The sequence below is a fragment of the Macaca mulatta genome, chromosome 18 (assembly GCF_049350105.2).
Source record: "Macaca mulatta isolate MMU2019108-1 chromosome 18, T2T-MMU8v2.0, whole genome shotgun sequence".
Taxonomy (NCBI): domain Eukaryota; kingdom Metazoa; phylum Chordata; class Mammalia; order Primates; family Cercopithecidae; genus Macaca; species Macaca mulatta.
The window spans coordinates 24,216,801-24,239,397 of NC_133423.1; the positions used below are offsets into that span (position 1 = coordinate 24,216,801).

The window sequence follows — 22,597 nt, forward strand, 5'->3', positions numbered from 1 at the left end:
AAGAGCTATTGAAATAAAAAATAATTTTAAAAAAGGAATAAATAGTGGTTACAAGATTAAGTTTTGGAGTCTGTCACTTAGTAACTGAGGGACCCTTGGAAAATTCTTTAATCTCTCCTGGCCTCCATTAACTCCTCTGAAAGAAAACAAAAGGCCGGGGGCGGAGGCAGCCCATGATGGCAATAGTGTGTACTTTACAAGGTTATTGTAATGGTTAAATGAAATAACATAGACCAGGTACTTAGCAAAGTCTGACACAGAGAAAGTGTCCAATTAATGGTAGATATTATTATTTTACTTATATTTTATTATCTCTGGGCCTGCTAACAGACCTCTCGCCAAGCAACAAGTTCTGGCACTGCTTCAAGGAGTAATTTGTGGCTATATTATGCCTTTACCTTGTAGCTAACTTATTCTCTTCTTCCCAGGAATAAAATAAAATGGCATCCACTACAATTGCTAATGGCATCTCATCTCTTTTTCCCAACCTTTTTCTCTGTCAAGAATACAACCCTGTACTAATCTTTGGTGTTTTTCTTAGACCTTTATAAGCAATCAATAATCAAGGCTTAGAAATTATCTTTTATTCTACCCTATCTACATTTAGGTCTGGTTCCCATAACCTCCCTTCTGCAATAGCCTGCCAGCTAGTTATTCAACTTTAATCAATTCCCCTACTTCACACTAGTCCATTTGGAATAAAGATGTCTTAAAAGCATGTCTCAATATTTCCATAATAGCATTCTTCTTTTAAAACAATTCTTTAGTGATTTGCCATTGTCTATTTTCACCTTCAACCAACCCTATGAGTACTATAGTCATAGTCAGTCCTTAACTTTGGGGATCTTATATTCAATAAAGTTAATGATGAGCTGATCATCTAACTCAATTTTCTGGAATATCATAAAGTCAATGCCCACAAATGATGAACAAAGAATACTTTTTCCAGACTATCTTCTCATCTACTCAAAGACAAAGCTCTTTTCATCCCAATTTTATTTTTTTGAAACTCTTTTTTATACTCTGGAAATTTATTTTAAAATTTGCACATATTTTTAAAACAATCTTAAGCCTGATACCTTACATAGAGTCCATATGTCTAGATACCCTTTTTTTTTAAACTTAATTTGCTTTATTAAAATAGAAAAATTCCCAGTAAGCAAATGACAACCTATATTCACTGAGTAAATATTTTATTGCTCAAACAATTAAGAATTTTAACTGGAGCTGTTAATGTGTGATATTTTGGCTATAAGTGAAATAAATATTTGCATTTTTATAGATTATAAAGTATTTATTTAACAAGGGTCTTATCCTTACTACGGGCTAGGAATTGTTCTATGCACTTAACAAAGATTAACTCATGCCACACATGTAATAACCCTATAAAGTCCTATTATCATCTTTATGTCATCTGCGATAAAACTGAGACTAAGAAAGCTTAAGAAAAGTGCCCAAGGTCACATGCTTGATTAAACATCCACTAGAGTCACCACTGGCAAAGATGTGGTAGAGTTAAACCAGCTATAAAAGTTATAAACCTTTCTGAATTTTGTTTTCATTTTCCTTCTTGTATAACAATGTAGTGTCCATCTTGACATGTGTAATGAGTATTTCATTACTAAGAATAACTGGTAGTGGCAAAAGGTCATTTAAAATGAGTCCACCTAAAACCCAGGCCAAATTTTCACAATAAAAAGTTTTTTTAAAGTTTCACTGAGACTTTATCTTGCAAAACTGAACCCAACTTATCTTATAATGAATATAATTTAGGGTAAAATTTTCATTTTAATTCAATATAATTTAGGGTAAAAATTTTAAATCAGTATAATTTAGGGTAAAATTAAAATTTATTTGACTCAATTATATTGATTATAATTTAGTCACTTAGTAACTGAGGGACCTTAAAAAAATTATTTAGTGACTAAACTGTTTTTAGAAAAATGCAAAACGAACCAAATGATGAACTGGGAATAAGTATGCTTTCTCTGAGAAGAAAAAAAGTTATGATAGCAAAATACAACTCCTTTCCAATGCACATTCAAAGTAGCAACATAATTATAAAGCTTTTATTTTGCAAAAGAATATTAAAAAAATTTCAACAATTTTTCTAATCCTTTCAAATTATATTCTTTTGAAATATCTATCCATCAAAATCCTTCCCAATTTCCTCTTTTTAAATAGTGCATGAGTCTAACTCTATCAGATCTTTGTTTTTTAAGGATTCACAATCCCAGCTTCAACTAGCAAGATAGTTTGCCTTGTATCTGCACTTGCATATCATCAGATCAATATCAAACAAGCTGACATCCATACACATAATAATGCAATGGGCAGAGGCACACGTTAGTACTAGAGTAGGATGTCTGATGGGAAATTCATTTAGAAGAAGTCAGTTCATTAATGAATATTTTGATATAGACAGCCTTTGTCTTCTGTTTTTTAAAGCAAGTTCCAAACTACAGAGATTCAGAAAATAATAAAGTGAATTTGAGGATCTGTTCTTTTCACTTTAAGGTTAATGACTCACTTTTGTTGACAGGTAGTAGCATATATATTTGTAAGTATAGGTACCTTTTCTACATATGCCCGCAAAGCTTTGTAGAGAAGCATGAGAACTCTTACGTGATATGACGTGGTCTATGTACTGAGGTAAGTAAGGAGCCCAGGCATCGATGGCTTCCTTCCTGCCTGCCTGCTCAATTCTTCTCAGTTCCGCCAGAAGCAGGGCCTGCGCGGCTTCTCTTACCTAAGATCACAGACCCAAACATAAAAGTAGAAAGCAGATTAGTTGAGGAGATGAATATTTATAAACTAGAAAATTTATAATGAAATAAAAGCTAGAAAACATAAAAACTGTATTTATTTACATGAAAAAAACTATTAACTGAATGAGTTAACTACTTAAAAACCAGATGCTAGCCAATCATCAAAGACATTTTCATTAATGATTTCACTGAAAACTATTTTAACACTAATGGAAAGAATTAGGTTTCAACAATGTAATCATCTTTGGGGTTAAAACTTCATTTTCCAAAGCATTCTTGAACTTTAATGTAGCATTTTACTTTTAAATTTTCTATATTAACATTATCGTTAAGACACTGTGAAAGCTATTAAATTTTTTTTTAGCTTGAAGAAAGTTAACCTTATCTATTAAATTCTTTATATTATATATGCTAAGTAGATACTATTTATACAAACAAATACGTATAAGTTAACATGATTCACATATACCTAAGACATGCTTAAACAATGTTTTTGACAAATAGATAAATATTCCTGTATAAAGGCATAACTTCTTTTACTTTTATAGGGGAAATCATTTTTCAAAATTATATATTTTTCTTTCAACGTAGCATACAACTTTCATTTTGCAGTTTTAACTTAGTTTTATTTTGGCAAAAATACCAGAGGCACGAAGTCAAAAAAGTTGGTCAATTACTAAATGCTGTACCAATTTATTAACTCTTTATTTTCTGAGACCAAGTGCTGCCCTGTTGCCCAGGCTGGAGTGCCATGGCATGATCTCAGCTCACTGCAACTTCCACCTACCGGGCTCAAGTAATTCTTGGACCTCAGCCTCCCAAGTAGCTGGGACTACAGGCGTGTACCACCACGCCCGGATAATATTTTTTGTATTTTTAGTAGAGACAGGGTTTCGCCATGTTGCCTAGTCTGGTCTCACCCACCTGGGCCTCCCAAAGTGTTGGGATTACAGGCATGAGTCACTACACCCGGCCTATTTTAACTCTTTATAATTGAAAAGATAACTTAGCAGCATCTAGATAAAAGTTCCAATAAAAAAGCTGTTTTTAGGTATGTGACTTCTGAAGTGAATTCAAAATACTATTCAATGAAAACCCATGAAAATGTCAGTATTCTGCAATCCCACTTGGAGTTGAGGGGAGAAAGTCCAGGAAAGAAGCAATTATATTACTCGTACTTATATTTGGAAAATTAAGAATCCTGAATAATATAAACTGCTATGGCTATAAAGGTCAAATGCCATAATAAGGAAAATCTTTACTAAACATTTCCAAGTCCTTGGTAATATTATATTCCAAGTAATATCTCATACAGAATAAGGCCATTAACACAAAATAATGGCTACCATTTATTGAGCTCCTACCATGTGGCACGTACTGTACTTCCTGTTTTACTTGCACCATCTGATTTGATCCTGATGGCAATCCCATGAGGAATATATTATCATCCCCACTTTACAAATGAGCTTTAAATAGGTTAAGTAAATTGCCCAGGGTCACAAAGTTAATAATTGGTGGGACTGATATTTAAACCCAGGTGTCTTCTAATTCCAAGGTCTCCTTTTATAATAACACAGTACCTTTCACTGAAATATGGCAATTCAATTAGAACTTAATTTATGTGATCACACTGAGTGTGTAATTCTGGGGGAAGCAGGCTTCTGTATTTGTTTATGCATCTGTACAGAAATCAAACCAAACTTAAGAAATAGTTCCATAAGTATATAAGACTTCATCAAACAGTCACTGAATTCTTTAAAAGTAAACGAATAAACCAGCTGGAGCATTACTGGTTGGTATAAAAGCTGACAAAGAAGAAAACATAAATCATGAATCCACATTTTCTATCACATAATGAACAGATGATAAATCAGATAAACATTAATCGTTTTTGTTTCAAGTTTACATTTGACCAATGCCTTTTAAATATTTTTGTTTTCTATCCTTATCACTTCAGCATTACCTCCAAGCATCGATCTTGCCATCTTCGGGCCAGCATCTCCAGAAGGGGAGGCCTAAATTTATCCAATCCCAGTAGGTCTGGCAGCATAACACAGTGCATAGCAGCTAACTGACTCCAACCTGTCAAAAATGTAATACATTACAAATACTTTAACCATTTTGGCATTCCCTAAGTCAACAGTTCTTTACGTAAGGATACCAAAAACAAAAAAAGGCAGATCTGCTAAGTTATATTACAAATGATTTCAATTTAATAGTAGACATTTTGTGCAAAGAATTATACTAAATGTATATCATCCCTAAATCATGTAATTGGTGCCGATAAGAATTCTCAACATCTTAAAAGGAATAAAAATAAATTTCCACAGGAAGTATATCCAAATTCACAAGAAAAACACATTTCTTAACAGTTTCTCTAAAATAGAATATATATTAAAGAATGGTAAAACCCAGAAATAAACACATAGTAGAGCTACAGATTTGAAACCACTGTCAGTTAAAAGGGCATTCACACAGATATCCAAAGATAGGTTCATGTCACTTAAGGCAAGGCCATCTGTGTGTTACCACTGTGTCGGCCAAAAGAGATGTCCTCCCTTTCTGTCCGAGGACCTCTTATTAAGGGACTTATCCCTTTTCTCACAAAGCGAATCAGATATTGAATCACAATCATAACTGACGTAAGTAACATAACTCCCAATTTTGAAAGAAAAAAAATGAATTCAGACATTCCACAAAATAAAAACCTAACAATTCAAAATTTACAAAATCTTAAACATTGTTAACCCTGATCTATGAGAATAAAAGTGACTTTTTCTAAAATTCTAATTCACAATATGGAACTTGATAATAGGAAAAAAAGACAAACACTGTATGCCAGTGCGACATACAAAAGTATTAGATAACAGACATTCCCAAATAGTCACTCCAATATAATAAATGAAGTATTAGATAACAGACATTCCCAAATAGTCACTCCAATATAATAAATGAAGTATTAGATAACAGACATTCCCAAATAATCACTCCAACCCCATTTTAAAGGTATGTGAAAATACATATACAATACATGCCTCATTCTTACCAAATTATCGATGAGGCCACTATTAACCCATGATAATTACCATTACCTCCTAGGGATAATATTTAAAGACAAGTAATCAACGATGGATGCAAAAAAAAAAAAAAAAAAGTCTGCTATCGTGTTACAAGGTGAATTATCTGTGAACATAGAATTTTAGCAAATCAGTGTTTTGAAATAATCTAAACTGTAATCTTCTTAAAATAATGACAAAAACCTTACCATAGAATTTTAAATTATTGGAATTGTTAAAGAGAGTGAATGAGAGAGGCAGACAGACAGACTGACAAGCCACTTATTTAAGATTCATCCTTTCAGTGAGGAAATTCTCATCAACTAACAATAAACATGTAATTATATTAATGAAGGTGATGGGATAAGTATAAAGTGTATTCGTGAGCTAAGTTTTAATATATGATGACTCTCACCAAGGTCCAAACAGCTTATTTTTTGAATTAACAAATAGTGTAACAAACATGAGCCTAATTATTTTTGCTAAATTTCGGTCTTAACATACAAACCTTAGTAAAGTTCTATGACAAGGAAACAAAAAATGAAGTTATACTTTTAAGTTCCCATGTTCTCTTTCCAAAGGAGTGGTGCTTGCAACATGGGCTCTGTACTTTATGGACATTTCAAGATTCCTTCCATTTGAATGGACTAGTAATATTGTTTTTTCATGAAGAGCTAGGTCTTTCTGTTATATTTTTGATTTTGAAAATTTCTTCCTTTTTATGTTATGCAAAGTGGTAACTACAAACTCAATGAAGACAGTGGATATAACTCAGAGCTCACAGGTTTCATTAAGCTTCCAGGCAGTACAAATAATCCTAGATAGGTCTTATGGAATAAAGATTTGTAGGTCCCATTCCCACTTTCAGGGCTCCAAAAATACTTTCAACTTGTGTAACTCCACAGAGATAACATGGTAGCCCAACTTCACCTTAAATGCTAAAATAATGAATTTTTGCCTGAGCTCAAAAGAGAAATAGTAAGGAGGATAAATAGGTAAATTCCTATCAGTTTGTAATCACTGGTGCCAATAATCAATCTGAAGACTTTTCCAATGAGAATGCTAAGAAACTCCCTCATAACTCCCTCTAACTAGCAACGCAATTGTGAAAATACAGCAAAGTGTATCTGTTACCAAGTAATGATACATATAAAATAAATTCATTAGCTCTAATGCCAGAGTTCACATGGCAAACATCATCACAAAAACCAATCCACCTTTAACACTGACTTTACATCAAAGATTGGCATCTCTGCACTTAACAGTATTCTAGATTATAGGAAACACGGATTATGCCAGCCAGGGTTAACATTACATTTTTATAACTGGCTCTTGTCATTGACATTAGCAAATAAAGTCATAAAATGGGAACTTTAGAATCTCATACATAACAAAGCAAATGAATGTGTAACTCAGATAAAAAGAACATGTCTGTTAGAATAAAGCACAGATTGAGAGAAAGTTGTTAGAAGTTGAGAGAGATACCTTCATTTACTAAGAAACAGGTATGTAAAGCAGGAGCAGAAGCAGGGTCAGAGCCAGAGTGATCAGCATCAGACCGAGCGGAAACGACAGGTGCAGCAACTTGCAGAGGAAAAGAGAAGAAATAAAGAGGAGAGAATTGAAGTACAGCAGTTTCTGAAAAAAAGCTTAGTATTAGTGAAGAATGAAAAACAAAGTTGGCAAAACATAGAGAATGTAGAACTGAAACGATGTTTTCATCAGAAGGGCATGATCATTAAAGATTACATCAGAAAAATGATATATTTTATTGAACAGTAATCACGATATAGTTCAAATTCCTCTTAAAGTTAAAATCTAATATTCTGATGAATGTATTCACTAATGCAAAACATAGCTCTAAAACAACTAAAGCCATCATGAAAAAATGACATTAAAAATTAACCAAAATGTTATTCAATTTTTAAAATGTATCACATAATGAAAAAGCTTTATGTTGGTCTTCATATTGTCAGTTACATTTTTCTAATAGTTTATTCTCTGACATTATGTGTAAATTATTTTTAAATTTTCAAACCAATATTCACTGAGATCATTTCAACTTTTTACAGCTTATTTTATGAAAACTCAATTTAAAATATCCCAACTTGCAAAGAATGTATATACCATGTTTAACTCTTGTTAAAAGAATACTAACAGGTTCACTCATTGGACTTTTTAAAAAAAATTATTTCACAAATGCTCCCTATACTAAAAAAGAAACTTGTGAATTTTATAATTCTTATAGAGGTACCGATTCAATCCCTAACCCCCTAAAAAAGTTATGTTGCCAAGAAAGTGTTTCAGTTTAAATTATCATATGAAAAAGCAAAAGGACCGTATGGCACACACATTCTACAACTGGAGGTCAATGTTAAGATTTAGAGGTCACCATTTGACACTTCCTTCCTATGGCGAAATTACCATATGTCATGCACAAGCATCTTCAAATTAATCCCTCTCCTTTCTTCTGTCATTGAACAGCAATAGGTTTGGGCTCCTGAACAGATTAAGCATTGTTTGCTGAATGATATGTTTGCTTTTCATGCAGTGAAGTTCTTTTGTGACAACAGAACAGCTGCATGAAAACAACATTTTCATAATTTCCACACGAATGCATCATAATGTCAGTCAGGCACGTGTGAGGTAAACAGCAGAACGAAAAGAAGTCTATGAAAAGTAACACAAAAAGCAACTCTAACTCCATAAACCCTTAGAAGCACGTCTTGCACAAATGAAAGTTTCATCTGGGAAATTATAATTCTTTATTATTTTAAGAGATCTGATTTTTGCTCCTTATGAAATTAAAATTATTTTACAATGTTAGACTTATGAAAGAAATAGAGCTGCTTTTAATTCTATATTTCATAGGATCTACAAACTCCATTACAAATTAATCTTGCAAAGAAATCCCAAACATTTCTATATTCCATGGAATACTTTTATTTTTTATCATTTTTAATTACAAATTCAGTGATTATGACTTATAAATTATTCATCCTCCATGCAAAACATTGGTAAGCCTTGGCAGCCAGGAGTAAATTTGCAGGTTTTAATTTTTGTTCTACCAAAATGTTTCTCTGGTGGCTTCAGTTAGGACTTTTCTATAATTTCACTTTTTCAAAAATGGGGAGAAATTGTTAGCCCTGGAAAGGCTGTGTTAATTTTGCATGGTTTTACTCTTAATTCTGAAAGGACAATAGAATGAGAGGGTGAGGAAATTCAATACAAATAAATAAAACTTTAGGATTGAGTGGTCATTACCCTAACACAGGTCAAGTAAGTGGTGGGATTAATGATTCCTGTAAGGAATAAGTATAAAAGGAAACTAGAAATGTTACTGGCAGAAATGCTAGAATAAGCATATGTCCTAATAGAATATTGTTTAACATACATAACTATTATTAAGGAAAGAAAAAAACCAATTCTGGATATTATATTTTTGAAGTCATATTTAAATGATATTTCATTTAGACAAAAAGGCATTTACACTCATCCTTTAATAAATTTTATGGGCACTAAAATTGAAGAAAAATATTGTAATAGAAATCAAGGATCAGATTTACCATGCTTTAAATATCTCTGCATCTCCACCAAAAAATACTTTATTCACACTACCTCATAACCGAAATCGCAAAATCTAGAGCACTTTCAAAATTCATCAGGAAATTAAACTCTGCTACAGCTTTCACAACTATCTACATAAGAAAAATCAGCAATTAGCAGAAAAAATTATTACTTCCAAGATAAAAAGCTCAAGATTTAATAAATTATAAATCTGAAGTTTCATGGGGCACTGAATATGGAAGATTTACACCATAAAACATAATCAAGCATTTGATTTCTTAACAGAAAAGCTGCTACGTCACCTATCAATTTGCTGCTCTTATTACGGATTAGCAAAACATAAGGGAAAACAGTTTTAGCACAGTTTCAACATACTGACAGAACTAACAAAGTTCTATTACTTTATCTGAGCCTCTTCAACTGCTTAGTCTCATAAGAAAAGACAGGTGAAGATAAACAAACATGTGGGAGAACATGTATATGCACACATCTGCCCTGGCTTCCCCTTACACAGCACATACATACCCAATATTATAACGTCCCTAGATTCTGCTTTTCAACAGGAATATTTCAATTTTTAATTGAAATTTGATTCTAAACTCCATTTGAATTTGATTCTAAACTACTCCCATTGTGATAACAATATTTATAGGACAGAAAGTTAACATACTTCGGGTGGTAAGTGCTCCATACATACTGGTCTAAATCACATTATCTTCCTAACACATATACACAAGTAGCCCTTTTCAATACATTTTTCAGAGAAAAAAAGTTTTAAGTACAAAAAAAGCAACGCTTTAAAAAGTAAGTTTTTTTCAAAGCTTAATACTAAAAAAAGAATAAAATTATTTAATGATGAGTCCTTTTAAAGTATTTCATGGTAATCATGATGTCACGGGGAGGGTGGGTGAGGGGAGAGAAGAAGAAAGAGAAGAAAGAGATGAAAGAGAAAACATGAAAAAATTAGAAATTAAGAAATGTTGTAGAATTAACCACCATGTACTTAACATAAAGGCATTTGGCACTGAGTCTGCATCTAGTCCAGATGTTATAAAGCAACATTTGGCTTTTTGTAAGTTTTCCTTTGTGTCAATACTTTTATGTTGTAGGTAGATGGCATTTTAGCCATCTTTTAAATCAACATGAAACATTTGGATAAATCATTAATTCAGCTTTCATTGCCTCTTTTTTAATGCCTGACTTTTTGAGGTACAAAATTAGATAATGCAACAACCTGTTTCTTTATGCATAATGTATCATATCTCCATGCTTCACAGAATTGCCATAATTAATACACTAACTTCGCTATGAATGCAATATTGGCAAGAAAACTCTAATTCTCCTTTCAATTCCTTTTGTTATCTGAAAAATTCCCATTCGATATTTCCTAATGCCAAAAAGATTACAAAAAGCTATACCAAATACATTTAACTATTATCATGACTAGAAGATTAGAAAACAAATACCTTAGTAATGAATGATCAAAAAAAAACTTCCTCTTTAAAGAAAGGAAGCCTCCAACCTCGCATGTGTAGTAATCATAAAGACTATGTCTTAGAGCCCCATTACAATGTTATCCTTTAGCATCGTACCACCAGACCCAGAACGGTGCCTCATTAAATTAATTTGCAAAATATGTCCAATAAGCTAGAGCTATTTTGTTATAATACAAGAAGGCACTATGTTTTAATTCTGCATATTTTAATATGTCCAATAGAATTGGCAGCTCATGCAACATAAAGAGCAATAACATAAGCACACTTTTAATGAGTATTAAAAAGCTCATTTTGAATACAGGATTCCCCTGCCCCATCCCCAAGTATGGCTTCTGACAGGAAACCATTTTCAAACATGTTAACTATTTCTTACAGCATTTACTTTCCTATCACTAAATAATATGCTAATCCTGCAATTCTTGCTTTACCAAATCTAAACATTAGCTATTGGTTTCCACCAATACTGTGGAAGATGATTTAACTTTGCCAAACCATATCTGGTAACCAATCTCCTTTCCTTTACTTCCAATATAAATATATATACTATCTATATATTAGATTTTTCTATTATATAGATATATATTTTTATGATATATAGCTCTATATGATCATTTATATAGAGAGATAAATATCTCTCTATGATAATCATTTATATATACAGATAAATATCTCTATCTCTATGGAAATCATGTTCAATGTTGACTCAAATAGCTTACTAAGATCATACTTCTTTCCTTGGACACCTTGCTGGGGATTTTTACGAATTTAAAAATTATATTTTCTCCCCATTCGCCTTCTTTTCTATGTACCTATTTCTTCTAAGTTAAACCCCTCAACAGCTTCTCAATGATTTTCCACAGAGCAGTGTCATTTTCCCATGAACCATCTCTTTGGAAGCCATCTCACAGCCCTGCTCATATCTGCCACATGGCTGCCATCCTGAGACTTTCCTTCACTGTCATCCTTCACTGATGACCATGTTGGGTCATAAGTGCTCCCTGCAGTGCTCCCCTCAATGGCTTCACCAGTTCCTGAGCCCCATGTTTTATTTTTCCTTGGTTTACTCCTTTATTTTGATGGAGCACATCTTGCAAAACTTTGCTGAGAAAAGGATATAGTAATAGTAATTTTTTAAGACTATGAGTGTCTGAAATTGCCATTATTCTGCCTTTTATTTGACTGACGGTTTGCATTCAGGAGTCTAAAAATGCAAAAATTGTCTTTTTTTTTTTTTTTGGAGACAGGGTCTTGCTCTGTCACCCAGGCTGGAGTGTAGTGGTGTGATCACAGCTCACTGCAGCTTCAACCAACCAGTCTCAAGCCATCTTCCCAACCTCAGCATCCTGAGTAGCTGGGACTACAGGTGCACACCATCACACCCAGGTAATTTCTGTAGTTTTGTTTGTTTGTTTGTTTTGAGATGGAGTTTCACTCTTGTTGCCCAGGCTGGAGTGCAATGGCATGGTCTCGGCTCACCACAACCTCCGCCTCCTGGGTTCAAGTGATTCTCCTGCCCCAGCCTCCTGAGTAGTTGGGATCATAGGTGTGCACCACCAAACCCAGCTAATTTTGTATTTTTAGTAGAGATGGGGTTTCTCCATGTTGGTCAGGCTGGTCTCAAACTCCAGACCTCAGGTGATCTGCCCACCTTGATCTCCCAAAGTACCAGGATTATAGGCGTGAACCACCGTGCCTGGCCTGTATTTTTTTTTTGTAGAGATGGGGTTTTGCCATGTCACCCAGGCTAGTCTCAAACCCTTGGATTCAAGCAATCTGCCTACCTTAGCCTCCCAAATTGCTAGGACTAAAGGCATGAGCCACCACGCTCCACCTTTCTTCCACATTTTTAAGAAACACACATCTCCTGACCAATCTCCGTCGTCCTCTCTTTAGCTTAGGGTTACTATTAAGAAGGCCAATAACATTTTTACTCCTTATATGTAACTAATGAAACTGTTAAAGTTGGTCTAAATGTTACAAGAAACCATACAGAGAAAATGAACATCATATAAGTACTATGATCATGAAACAGAGATGTGTTTGGAAACTAATGACAAAAGCAATTACATTAGCAGCTATGATAATTTCAAATATACTACTTACACAATGTTAAAGTTTTGGTGGTATTGGTGTTTCTGGACACAGCATTTCATAAACAAATTCCTAACCTAAAAAGTCACTGCAGAGTTCTTGGGCAATATGGGCATAATTGTTTGGGTCAGTTGTTGTAGGCAATAAATGAAAAACACAGAGGAAAGTGCATGGTATGTACTAAGTAAATATATTTCGTCATGTTATAAATTCATTAATACCACTCATCATGGTGCTGATACAAACAATATATGAAAACCTTATTCAAGTGATCGACTCATTAATAATCTAGACCCTCTCCATTAGATAGGAAACCACCAACTGAACACATACAGAAGCTATATAGAAATGCAACGTCCAAACATTCTTAGGGAGGAAAAAAAAAGGTATCCTTAAAACAGCATAAAAGAAGAACACAAAAAACTAGGGCAATAGGGCAGTACAAAGGTGCAGGCAGCAGAAACGTAAGGACTTACCAGAGCAGAATGAATTAGCAGCCCAAGATGGCACGCTGACAAACAACAGGTACACAAGACAACACATGAAGGTGCTCATAATGTTTAAAAAATACAGGCATACTACTTCACCTGTGGATCACCACTGGATTATATCAGAAGTGCAATAAACACAGGTGTGATGAAAATTTTACCTTGGCCTATAACTCAAGTCAAAAAGTCAAAACACAGACAAAGTTTCTGTAAAAGGTTTCCCTCATTACTAATACACAAAATAAGCCAATGAGTTCTCTAAGACCAAGAACGATGGGGAGAGAATTCATTATTGTAAAAGACAAATTTATAACATAAACACTAACTTGAATTTGGTATATGAAGGCTATTAAAATTTTCTACTTCACTGAACACTAAATAAGTGACAATTACTATATGTCAGTATTGGGCTAAGCACACAAAAACACACAAAGATTAGACAAAGTGTCTGCCCTCAAGGCACTCATTATCTAGAAAAGCATATAATAACCAATTAAAATATTATCATAAATTGCACTCCTGTGCATTTCCTCCAATAGACATAATAAGCACCGTGAGGGCAGAGATTTGTCAGCCCTTATAGCCTCAGCACCAATATTGACATATTGACTCCAGAAACATAAAGAGAAGGTTATCTATAGATTCATTCATTCAGTAAATATTTGCTGAGCTCCTTCTATGTATCAGCCACTGTTCCAAGCTCGTGGGATAAATCACTAAACAAAGCAGAAAAAAAAAATGTCCCTACCCTTTGAGCTTCCACAGCAAATCAAGGGTGTACACCAATTTAAAAAAATAAAGGCACAGAAGGTCAAACACACAAAATTTTAAGGGATTCTCAGATCCATTCCTTAATATGATATATGGACTCTATGTTAAGTACTGTTTATTTCTCTATAAATCCTGGAAAAGAATAGTGATTAAACTATTGGTTAATTTATGTAACTCTTTCCTGAGATAATTTAACAACGACTACCTCTTACTTCTAAGGTTAGACATCCTAAATTGAACTCATTTCTGAAAAATAAAGTTGCGAAGAACATAACATAATCTTAAACTTTACATTGCTTAAACTTGCTTGGGCACCTCCCACTGAGTAAAGATGCAACTACTAAACGTAAAAATATGGTCACAATCAAGATAACACAAGAGACACAGACCAGAGACTTATGTCATGAGATTAATGAATAGAGAGAAATACAGTACATTAGAACGTTGAACAGTTAGGCACAGAGGCTTACACCTGTAATCGCAGCACTTTGGGAGGTTGGGGTGGGAGGATCACTTGAGCCCAGGAGTTCGAAACCAGGCTGGGCAATATGGTGAAACTCCATTTCTACAAAAAATTTAAAATTAACTGGGCATGGTGGCCTTTGACTATAGTCCCAGCTATTCAGGAAGTCAAGGCTGCGGTAAGCCATGACCAGACTGCAGTCCAGCCTGGACAACAGAGTGAGACTCTGTCTCAAAGGAAAAAAAAAAGTAGAAAATCATAAAGCCATGAGCAGACTTAGGGCTATATTTGCCATGAATGAAAGTGTGGTTATTTGATATCTCTGATCTCTTTTTCTCAAGTAGCATGTTTCATAAACCGCAAAATTGAGTGTCAAACAAACAAAAAAAAATAAACTGTATAAAAAAAAGTAGACAACTGATGGTAAATGTTAATTATTGACAAACACTGAATTAACAAGTCTACTGTTAGGCAAAATAAACCTCTTGTGAAGATACTACTTTCCAATGAAGTGCCCTAATATTGGTTATGGAAAATTATATAAGCTGAACTATCTAAACTATCTTTATTATCAAACCCAAATATCTATGAAAGTTCCAATCCCCAGCTGAAGTCTTTACTTCATATAGATTATTTGGCAGCTGAACTATTAGCCAACGTGTAAGTGACAACTTATTGAAAAGACGCATATTCATGTTTGCAATACAACTTAAAGACATCGTGAATCGATGTGCACAGTAGAGGAAGTCAGGAAATAAAAAACACAAGAAGAAAATATTTAAAAGCAAACCAAGCTAAGAAAAGCCAGACTAGAAAAATGAAGAAATAATGCTCTAACTGCTGAAACCTTAGAGAACTCAGAGCCCTTTGTATCTCTTACCACTTCCAACCATAAATTGGTTATTTATGTTCATGTTATCAACTAGATATATACTACTCAAGAGAGTATACGTCAGACCAACCTCTCTAACCTCCCTAACAGAGTTGTTAGGAGACAAAAAGAACTTAATAAATATTTTTGAGAAAACAATTACACTATATATTAATTCCAATATTAAAATAGAAAGTGAGCTTCATAATGGTATTCTAAAGTATTTTACTATGCAGCTCTCTCTCAGTAGGAACTGCTGGCCTTCATTTACTTTAGAAGAAAAGCATATGTGCTTTCCAAATGAAAATTCCTAACTCTATTGCCTTAAATAAATGCTTTTTTTAAAAAAGACCCAATTTTCAAAACCTTCTTCACTGCTCTCAAAACTCAATGCTTTTCTGAGAGAAGCAATAATAAAGTATTCCAACTTTAAAATCTTCAGACTTGACCAGGTGAGCAAATCTAACACCATCATGGTGGTGAATATATAATGCATCATGACAATGTCACAAATTATATGAGAATGTTTCTATCTACTATGATTACAGAGAAGGAAAAATGTAATTTAAGAAGAATCACCAACTGCTAAGAATCATAATGAAGATGATGAGGAGGATAACAAATAATATCTCTAACAGAAGTCAAACTTAAATGAATCGTCCCGCCACTGATTTGTTGAGTATATCCTGGAAAATATTTCCAATGAATTTGGAAAAATAAAACATATACTATTGCAGGAAAAGCACAGGATCTAGAGTCTAAAAGCACTGGCTGTGTCCTAATCATACTACTATTACCAAGAATACATTAAACAAGTCCCTTGCCAATATGAGCCTGTTTCCATTTTTACCAGTAATAACACTCTAAAAATATCACAACTCCATATATACAAATAATTTTTACTTTCTAAAAAAATAGATATTTGGAACATTTTTAAATAAAGGGAGGCCGGGCGCGGTGGCTCAAGCCTGTAATCCCAGTACTTTGGGAGGCCGAGGCGGGTGGATCACGAAGTCAGGAGATCGAGACCATCCTGGCTAACATGGTGAAACCCCGTCTCTACTAAAAATACAAAAAACTAGCCGGGCGTGGTGGCGGGCGCCTGTAGTCCCAGCTACTCGGAGGCTGAGGCAGGAGAATGGCGGGAACCCGGGAGGCGGAGCTTGCAGTGAGCCGAGATCGCGCCACTGCACTCCAGCCTGGGTGACACAGCGAGACTCCGTCTCAAAAAAAAAAAAAAAAAAAAAAAGAGAAAGGAACTTCCACTTCTGGCAAAGATGGAGCAACAAGAAACAGATTCGCAATCCAGCCCAAAACAACCAAAAACAGACAAACAAAAAGATGAAATGTATAAAACAATGGTTTTCAAGCCACTGGGCATCATGCAATGAAGGACCGAGAGATGGGAGACAAGCAACGTGAGCCCTATGACCCTATGATTACCCCAGCTTATTGCCTTAAGAGAGTTCCTAGGTGAAGCTACGTGGAAAACAAAGTGAGCAGCCCAGCAGTTTCCCTGAGTTCGGGAGACAAAGCTGAGAGTCTCAGGAAATCAGGCCAGCTAGAATTCAATGGACAGAGAGAAGGGAGCTGCAAAGATCAAAGTTCTTCAGAGGATCTCCCTCAAGTATTCAGCAGAACACCAATCAGTACATGTCTGTAAAGAAACTACTCGAGGTGGGGGGAAAATATCTAAAGGACCAGAAACAGTGCCTGCTCCCAAGAGCCTAAATGGAAAACCTCATAATTCACAGGACATTGGCTATTCTGGAAGGTTTGGCCTCAGTAATGGGGAGTAATTCATCTTAGAGCACTGCTCCAAATCCACCTAACAAGTCATAAAAGCAAGACCAGGAAAGAAAAAGAAACTGTTTCCACATGACATAACTGCATCCCATAACACAGCTCAAGATTTTTAAGAACACAAAAGTGTCCAGTACCCAAACAGGTAAAATTCAAACATCTTCCATCTAATCTAAGATTATCAAACATGCAAGGAGGCAGGAAAGCACAGTCCACAAGGAGGAGAAGAATTAATTTAAACCAACCCAGAACTGACAGAGCTATCAAAATTATCAGTGAAGGGTGCTAAAACATTTATTATAACTGCAATCCATGTATTCAAAGCAGTTAGGTAGAGACAAGGAAAACAAAAATTTTAAGACCCAAATCAAAATTCTGTGGACACATATAACAATGTCTGAGATTTAAAGTGCATTGGATGACAGTCGGGCATGGTCACTCATGCCTGGAATCCCAGCACTTTGGGGGGCCAAGACGGGGAAAGTTGCTGGAGCCTGGGGGTTCAAGACCAACCTAGGCAACACAGCAAGACACTGTCTCTATAAAAAATAAATAAATTTTTAAAGTGTGCTGGATGGGACCAATGGCATATTACACATTGCTGAGAAAAAACTAATAAACTTGAAGATGTTGCAATAGAAACTATCTCAATCAAAACACAGAGAGGACAAATAATCCAGAAATAAAAAGCACCGTGATAGGTGAAACAACTTCAATCAGCCTAATGTACATATAATTTGAGTCCCTTAGAGAGAGGAGAGAGGAAAGGGCAGAATGAATATTTGAAGAAATAATTATGGAAAATTTTTCAAAATTAATAAACTTCATGAACCCCAACCACAAGAAACATGAAGAACACTACACTGAAGAACCACATAATCAAACTGCTCAAAACCAGTGATCAATAGAAAATCGTAAAAGCACCAAGATTAGTAATGTTACAGTTAGAGGAACAAAGATAAGAATGCCATCAGATCTTGTTAGAACTAATGCAAACAAGAAGACAGCAGAATATCATCTTCAAAGTATTAAAAGATATAAAAAGTCAACCTGGAATTCTATACCAGAAAAAAAAAATAAAAAGCTTTCAAAAATGTAGACAAACAAAGATGTTTTCAAATGTACAAAAACCTGAAGAGCAGATCCTCACTAAAAGAAAGCTTAGCATGTGGGGCTTAAAACCTAGACGACGGGTTGACAGGTGCAGCAAAACAACATGGCACATGTGTACCCACATAGCAAGCCTGCATGTTCAGCACATGGATCCCAGAACTTAAAGTAAATAAATAAATAGATACATACACACACAAAGAAAGCTTAAAGTAAGCTTAAAGTAAGTCCTTTTGTTAGAAGAAGAATTATACCAGACAAAAATCCTACACAAAGGAATGTAGAATACCAAAAAAGGTAACTACATGGATAAATATGTATTTTTCCCTATTTCAGTCTCTTTAAAATATAATTACTATTAAACACAAATCATAAGAATAATTTGTGAGGTTTATAACATATATAAAAGTAAATACAGGACAACAGGAGCATAAAGACCAGGAGATGACAAATGCTAATATAGTAAGGTTTAACATTTATATTAAATGTTAAATAGTATAATACCACTTGAATGTACACTGTGATAACTGAGACATAGACTACAGACTCTAAAAAAACTACTAAAATAATAAAATTAAAAATTAGCTTATAAACCATAAAGGAGATAAAATGGAATCATACAAAATTTTATTAGTCTAAAAGACAGCAGAAAAAGAAAAAGAACAAAAAATAAACTCAACAAAGAGAAAAATAAGGTAGCAGGATAACAGATTCAAACCTAACTATATCAACAATCACATTAAATGTAAATGGCTTATGCATCTCAAGTAAAAAGTAGGTCAGACTGGATTAAAAAATAAGACCCACTATATGCTGCCTACAAGAAACACATCTTAAAGAGCCAAATACGTAAAAAGTAAAAGGATGATAAAAGGTTACACTATGATAACAGTAGCCAAAAATGCTGAAATTACTCTATTATTATAAACAAAGTAAATTTCAGAGCAAAGGATATTACCAAGGATAAAGAAGGTCATTTCATAATGATGAGAGTCAAATAATCAAGAAGAAATACAAATTCCAAAGGTTTATGCACCTAATAACAGCGCTTCAAAATACATGAAGCAAAAACTGGGATACAAATGTAAGAAGGAATAAACAAACCCATAATTATAGCTGCAGATTCAATACCCTTATTTAATTGATAAAGGCAAGCAGGCAGAAAAATCAGCAAATATATACTAAACTTGAACACAGGCAACTTGACCTGACTGATAGTCACAAAATATTCCACCCAACAACAGCAGAATACACATTCTGCTGAAGCATACACAGTATATTTACCAAGACAGACTATATTTGGGGCCACAAAACAAATCTCAATAAATTCAAAAGGATTCATATTGTACAACATGGTGACTATAGTTAGTAACAATGTATTACAGACTTAAAAATTGCCAAGGGAGTAATTTTAAGTGTTCTCAACACACACATAAAATGATACATATATGAGGTCATAGATATGTTAATTAGCTTGATGTAGCCATCCCACAATGTACACATGTATCAAAACATCATGTTGTACACTATAAATGTATGCAATTTTATTGGACCATAAATAAACACAATCAATTGAAAAAAATGTCAAAGGATTCAAACCACACAAAATACAGTATCTGATCATAAAACGAAAACCAGTAACAGACAGATCCTAGGAAAATCCCCAAGTGTTTTGAAATTTTATTAACGCATTACTAAATTATCCATGGGTAAAAGAAAAAAAAATCAAAAGGAAAATTAAAAGTAATATATGGCAAAGTGTGTGTAATGCCACTAAAATAATACTTAGGGGAAAATTTGTAGCATTGAATGCCTATATTAGAAAAGGAGAAAGGTTTCAAATCAATGATCACAGCTTTTACCTTAAGAAACTAAAAAATAAGAGCACATTTAAAATGGAAAAAATAAATAATAATCAAATCAAAAATCAATGAAATAGAAAAATAACAGATATTGATGAATAGAAAGCTGGTTCTTTGAAAAGATCCATAAAATTGCTAAGCTACAAGCCAGACTGATTGATCAAGAAAACAGGAAAAAACATAAATTATGAATAACAGAAATGAAAGAGTAAATATAATTTCAAATCCTACAAATATGATAGTAAAAGGGAAATAAAAGATTATGCACAACTTTTTGATGATAAATTTGACACAAATGATCAAAGTTCACCCAAGTAGACATTTTTAAAAACAAGCAGAATAGCCCTATATCTAGAGTACTTTTAAATCTGTAGTTAAAAACCTTCCCATAAAGAAAACTCCTGGGCTTTCACTAGTGAATTAGATCAACCAAATATGGAAGAATGAACAATCTACACACACCCTTCCAGAAAATACAGGGAAAGGGGCTACCTCCGAATTCATTCTGTGAGGCCAGCATTATCCTAACAGCAAAACTGGACAAAGGCATTAATAGAATTGAAAACTGAAGACCAAACTTCCTCATGAACACCCTTAACAAAATTTTAGCAAATTGTACCTAACAAACTATAAAATTGGTAATTCAAAATGTGGTCTATATTGCAAGGTTGTTTTAAAACTCAAAAGTCAATATACTTTGTCTTATTAAGAAAAGACAAAAATCAAATAATCATTTCAATAGATGCAGAAAAAACATCTGAATAAAGTCTAACATCTATTCATAATTTTTTAAATCTCAACAAACTAAGAATAGAATGGAACTTTTTCAACCTGATAAAGAACATTAAAAAAGGCCTGGTGCGGTGGCTCACGCCTGTAATTCCAGCACTTTGGGAGGCCAAGGCGGCAGGATCATGAGGTCAGGAGATGGAGACCATCCTGGCTAACACAGTAAAACCCCAAATCTACTAAAATTACAAAAAATTAGCCGAGCGGGGTGGGGGGGCGCCCATAGTCCCAACTACTTGGGAGGCTGAGGCAGAAGAATGGTGTAAACCCGGGAGGCGGAGCTTGCAGTAAGCCGAGATGGCGCCACTGTACTCCAACCTGGGCAACACAGCCAGACTCCATCTCAAAAAAATAAAAATAAAATAAAATTAAAAAAAAGAACATCGAAGAAAAACTCACAGCTAACATTATACTCAGCAGTGAAAGACTCAATGCTTTATCCCTCAGATCAGGAATGAGGCAAGAATGTCTGCTCTATCGTTTTCAACTCAACGTCATTCTGGAAGTCCTAACATGTGTAATAAGGTGAGAAAAATAAAATAAAATGCATACTAATTGAAAAGAAGTAAAATTAACTTTATTCACAGGTGATACAATTTTTGGCACACACACAAAAGAAAGAAGGCTGAAAATCGGTACATAGCCATCCATCTTAAGAAGTCAAAAAAAAAAAAACCTAGCACATTGAATCCAAAAAAATGGAGGAAGATGTAAATAAAGAGCAGAATTTAAGGAAGTGGGGGAAAAGTATGCATTATAAAAGATAAAGTCAAACTGAGTTCATTAAAATGACTAATAAGATTGATAACCCTCTGGTAAGACTGATGAAGCAAAAAGAGAGAAGACATAAATTATTAAAATCAGGAATAAAAATAAGGACACACCACAGACGCCGGAAAGATTTATTATAATCTCAAATGTCAATATATTTGAAAATTTAGAACCAGAGAAACTCCTAAATATGTACTACTTAACAAAACTGACACCAAAGAAACAAAATCTGAAAAGTCAATCAATGAGATAAGTTGAACCCAGAATTAAAAACTGCCTACAAAGAAAACTCTAGATCTAAATCCAGCAAATTTAAATCTAGAGTTTGAATTTATGAAAGAAATGTTGCCAATCTTATACAAACTCTTCATGAAAATAGAAAAAAAAGAAAACATTCCACAACTCAAGTTTTTGTAACCTAAATAATCTGAAAGCTTCTAACAACATTAGAAAAAAAAAAAGTTTTCTTAAATAAAAAAATAAATAAATAAAATACAATAATTTATAAGACAATAATATATCACAACAAAATTGGTTTTATTCTAGGATGCAATATTGTGTTTATGTTCTAAATTTGCCACATTAATAGAGGAAAATTAAAAGTTACACAATCATCTCAATCAATATAGAAAAGGTATGATAAAATCCAAATACACTGATGATAAACATTAGCAAAGAAGGAATAAAAGGT

General features: G+C 33.8%; 1 protein-coding gene across 2 annotated transcripts in view; it reads right to left on the reverse strand.

Annotated features, from left to right (window-relative positions):
• Positions 1 to 22,597, reverse strand: part of WDR7 (WD repeat domain 7) — a 388,194-nt gene that overhangs the window by 251,621 nt on the left and 113,976 nt on the right. The window contains exons 17-19 of one of the 2 annotated variants that reach the window (XM_001084992.5): positions 7,310 to 7,408; positions 4,732 to 4,850; positions 2,626 to 2,749 (exon numbers count right to left, since the gene is read on the reverse strand). In XM_001084992.5, the coding sequence (XP_001084992.2) occupies positions 2,626 to 2,749; positions 4,732 to 4,850; positions 7,310 to 7,408 (342 nt within the window). The remainder of the gene's footprint in view (positions 1 to 2,625; positions 2,750 to 4,731; positions 4,851 to 7,309; positions 7,409 to 22,597) is intronic. The other variant, XM_001084877.5, reaches the window with a different exon arrangement.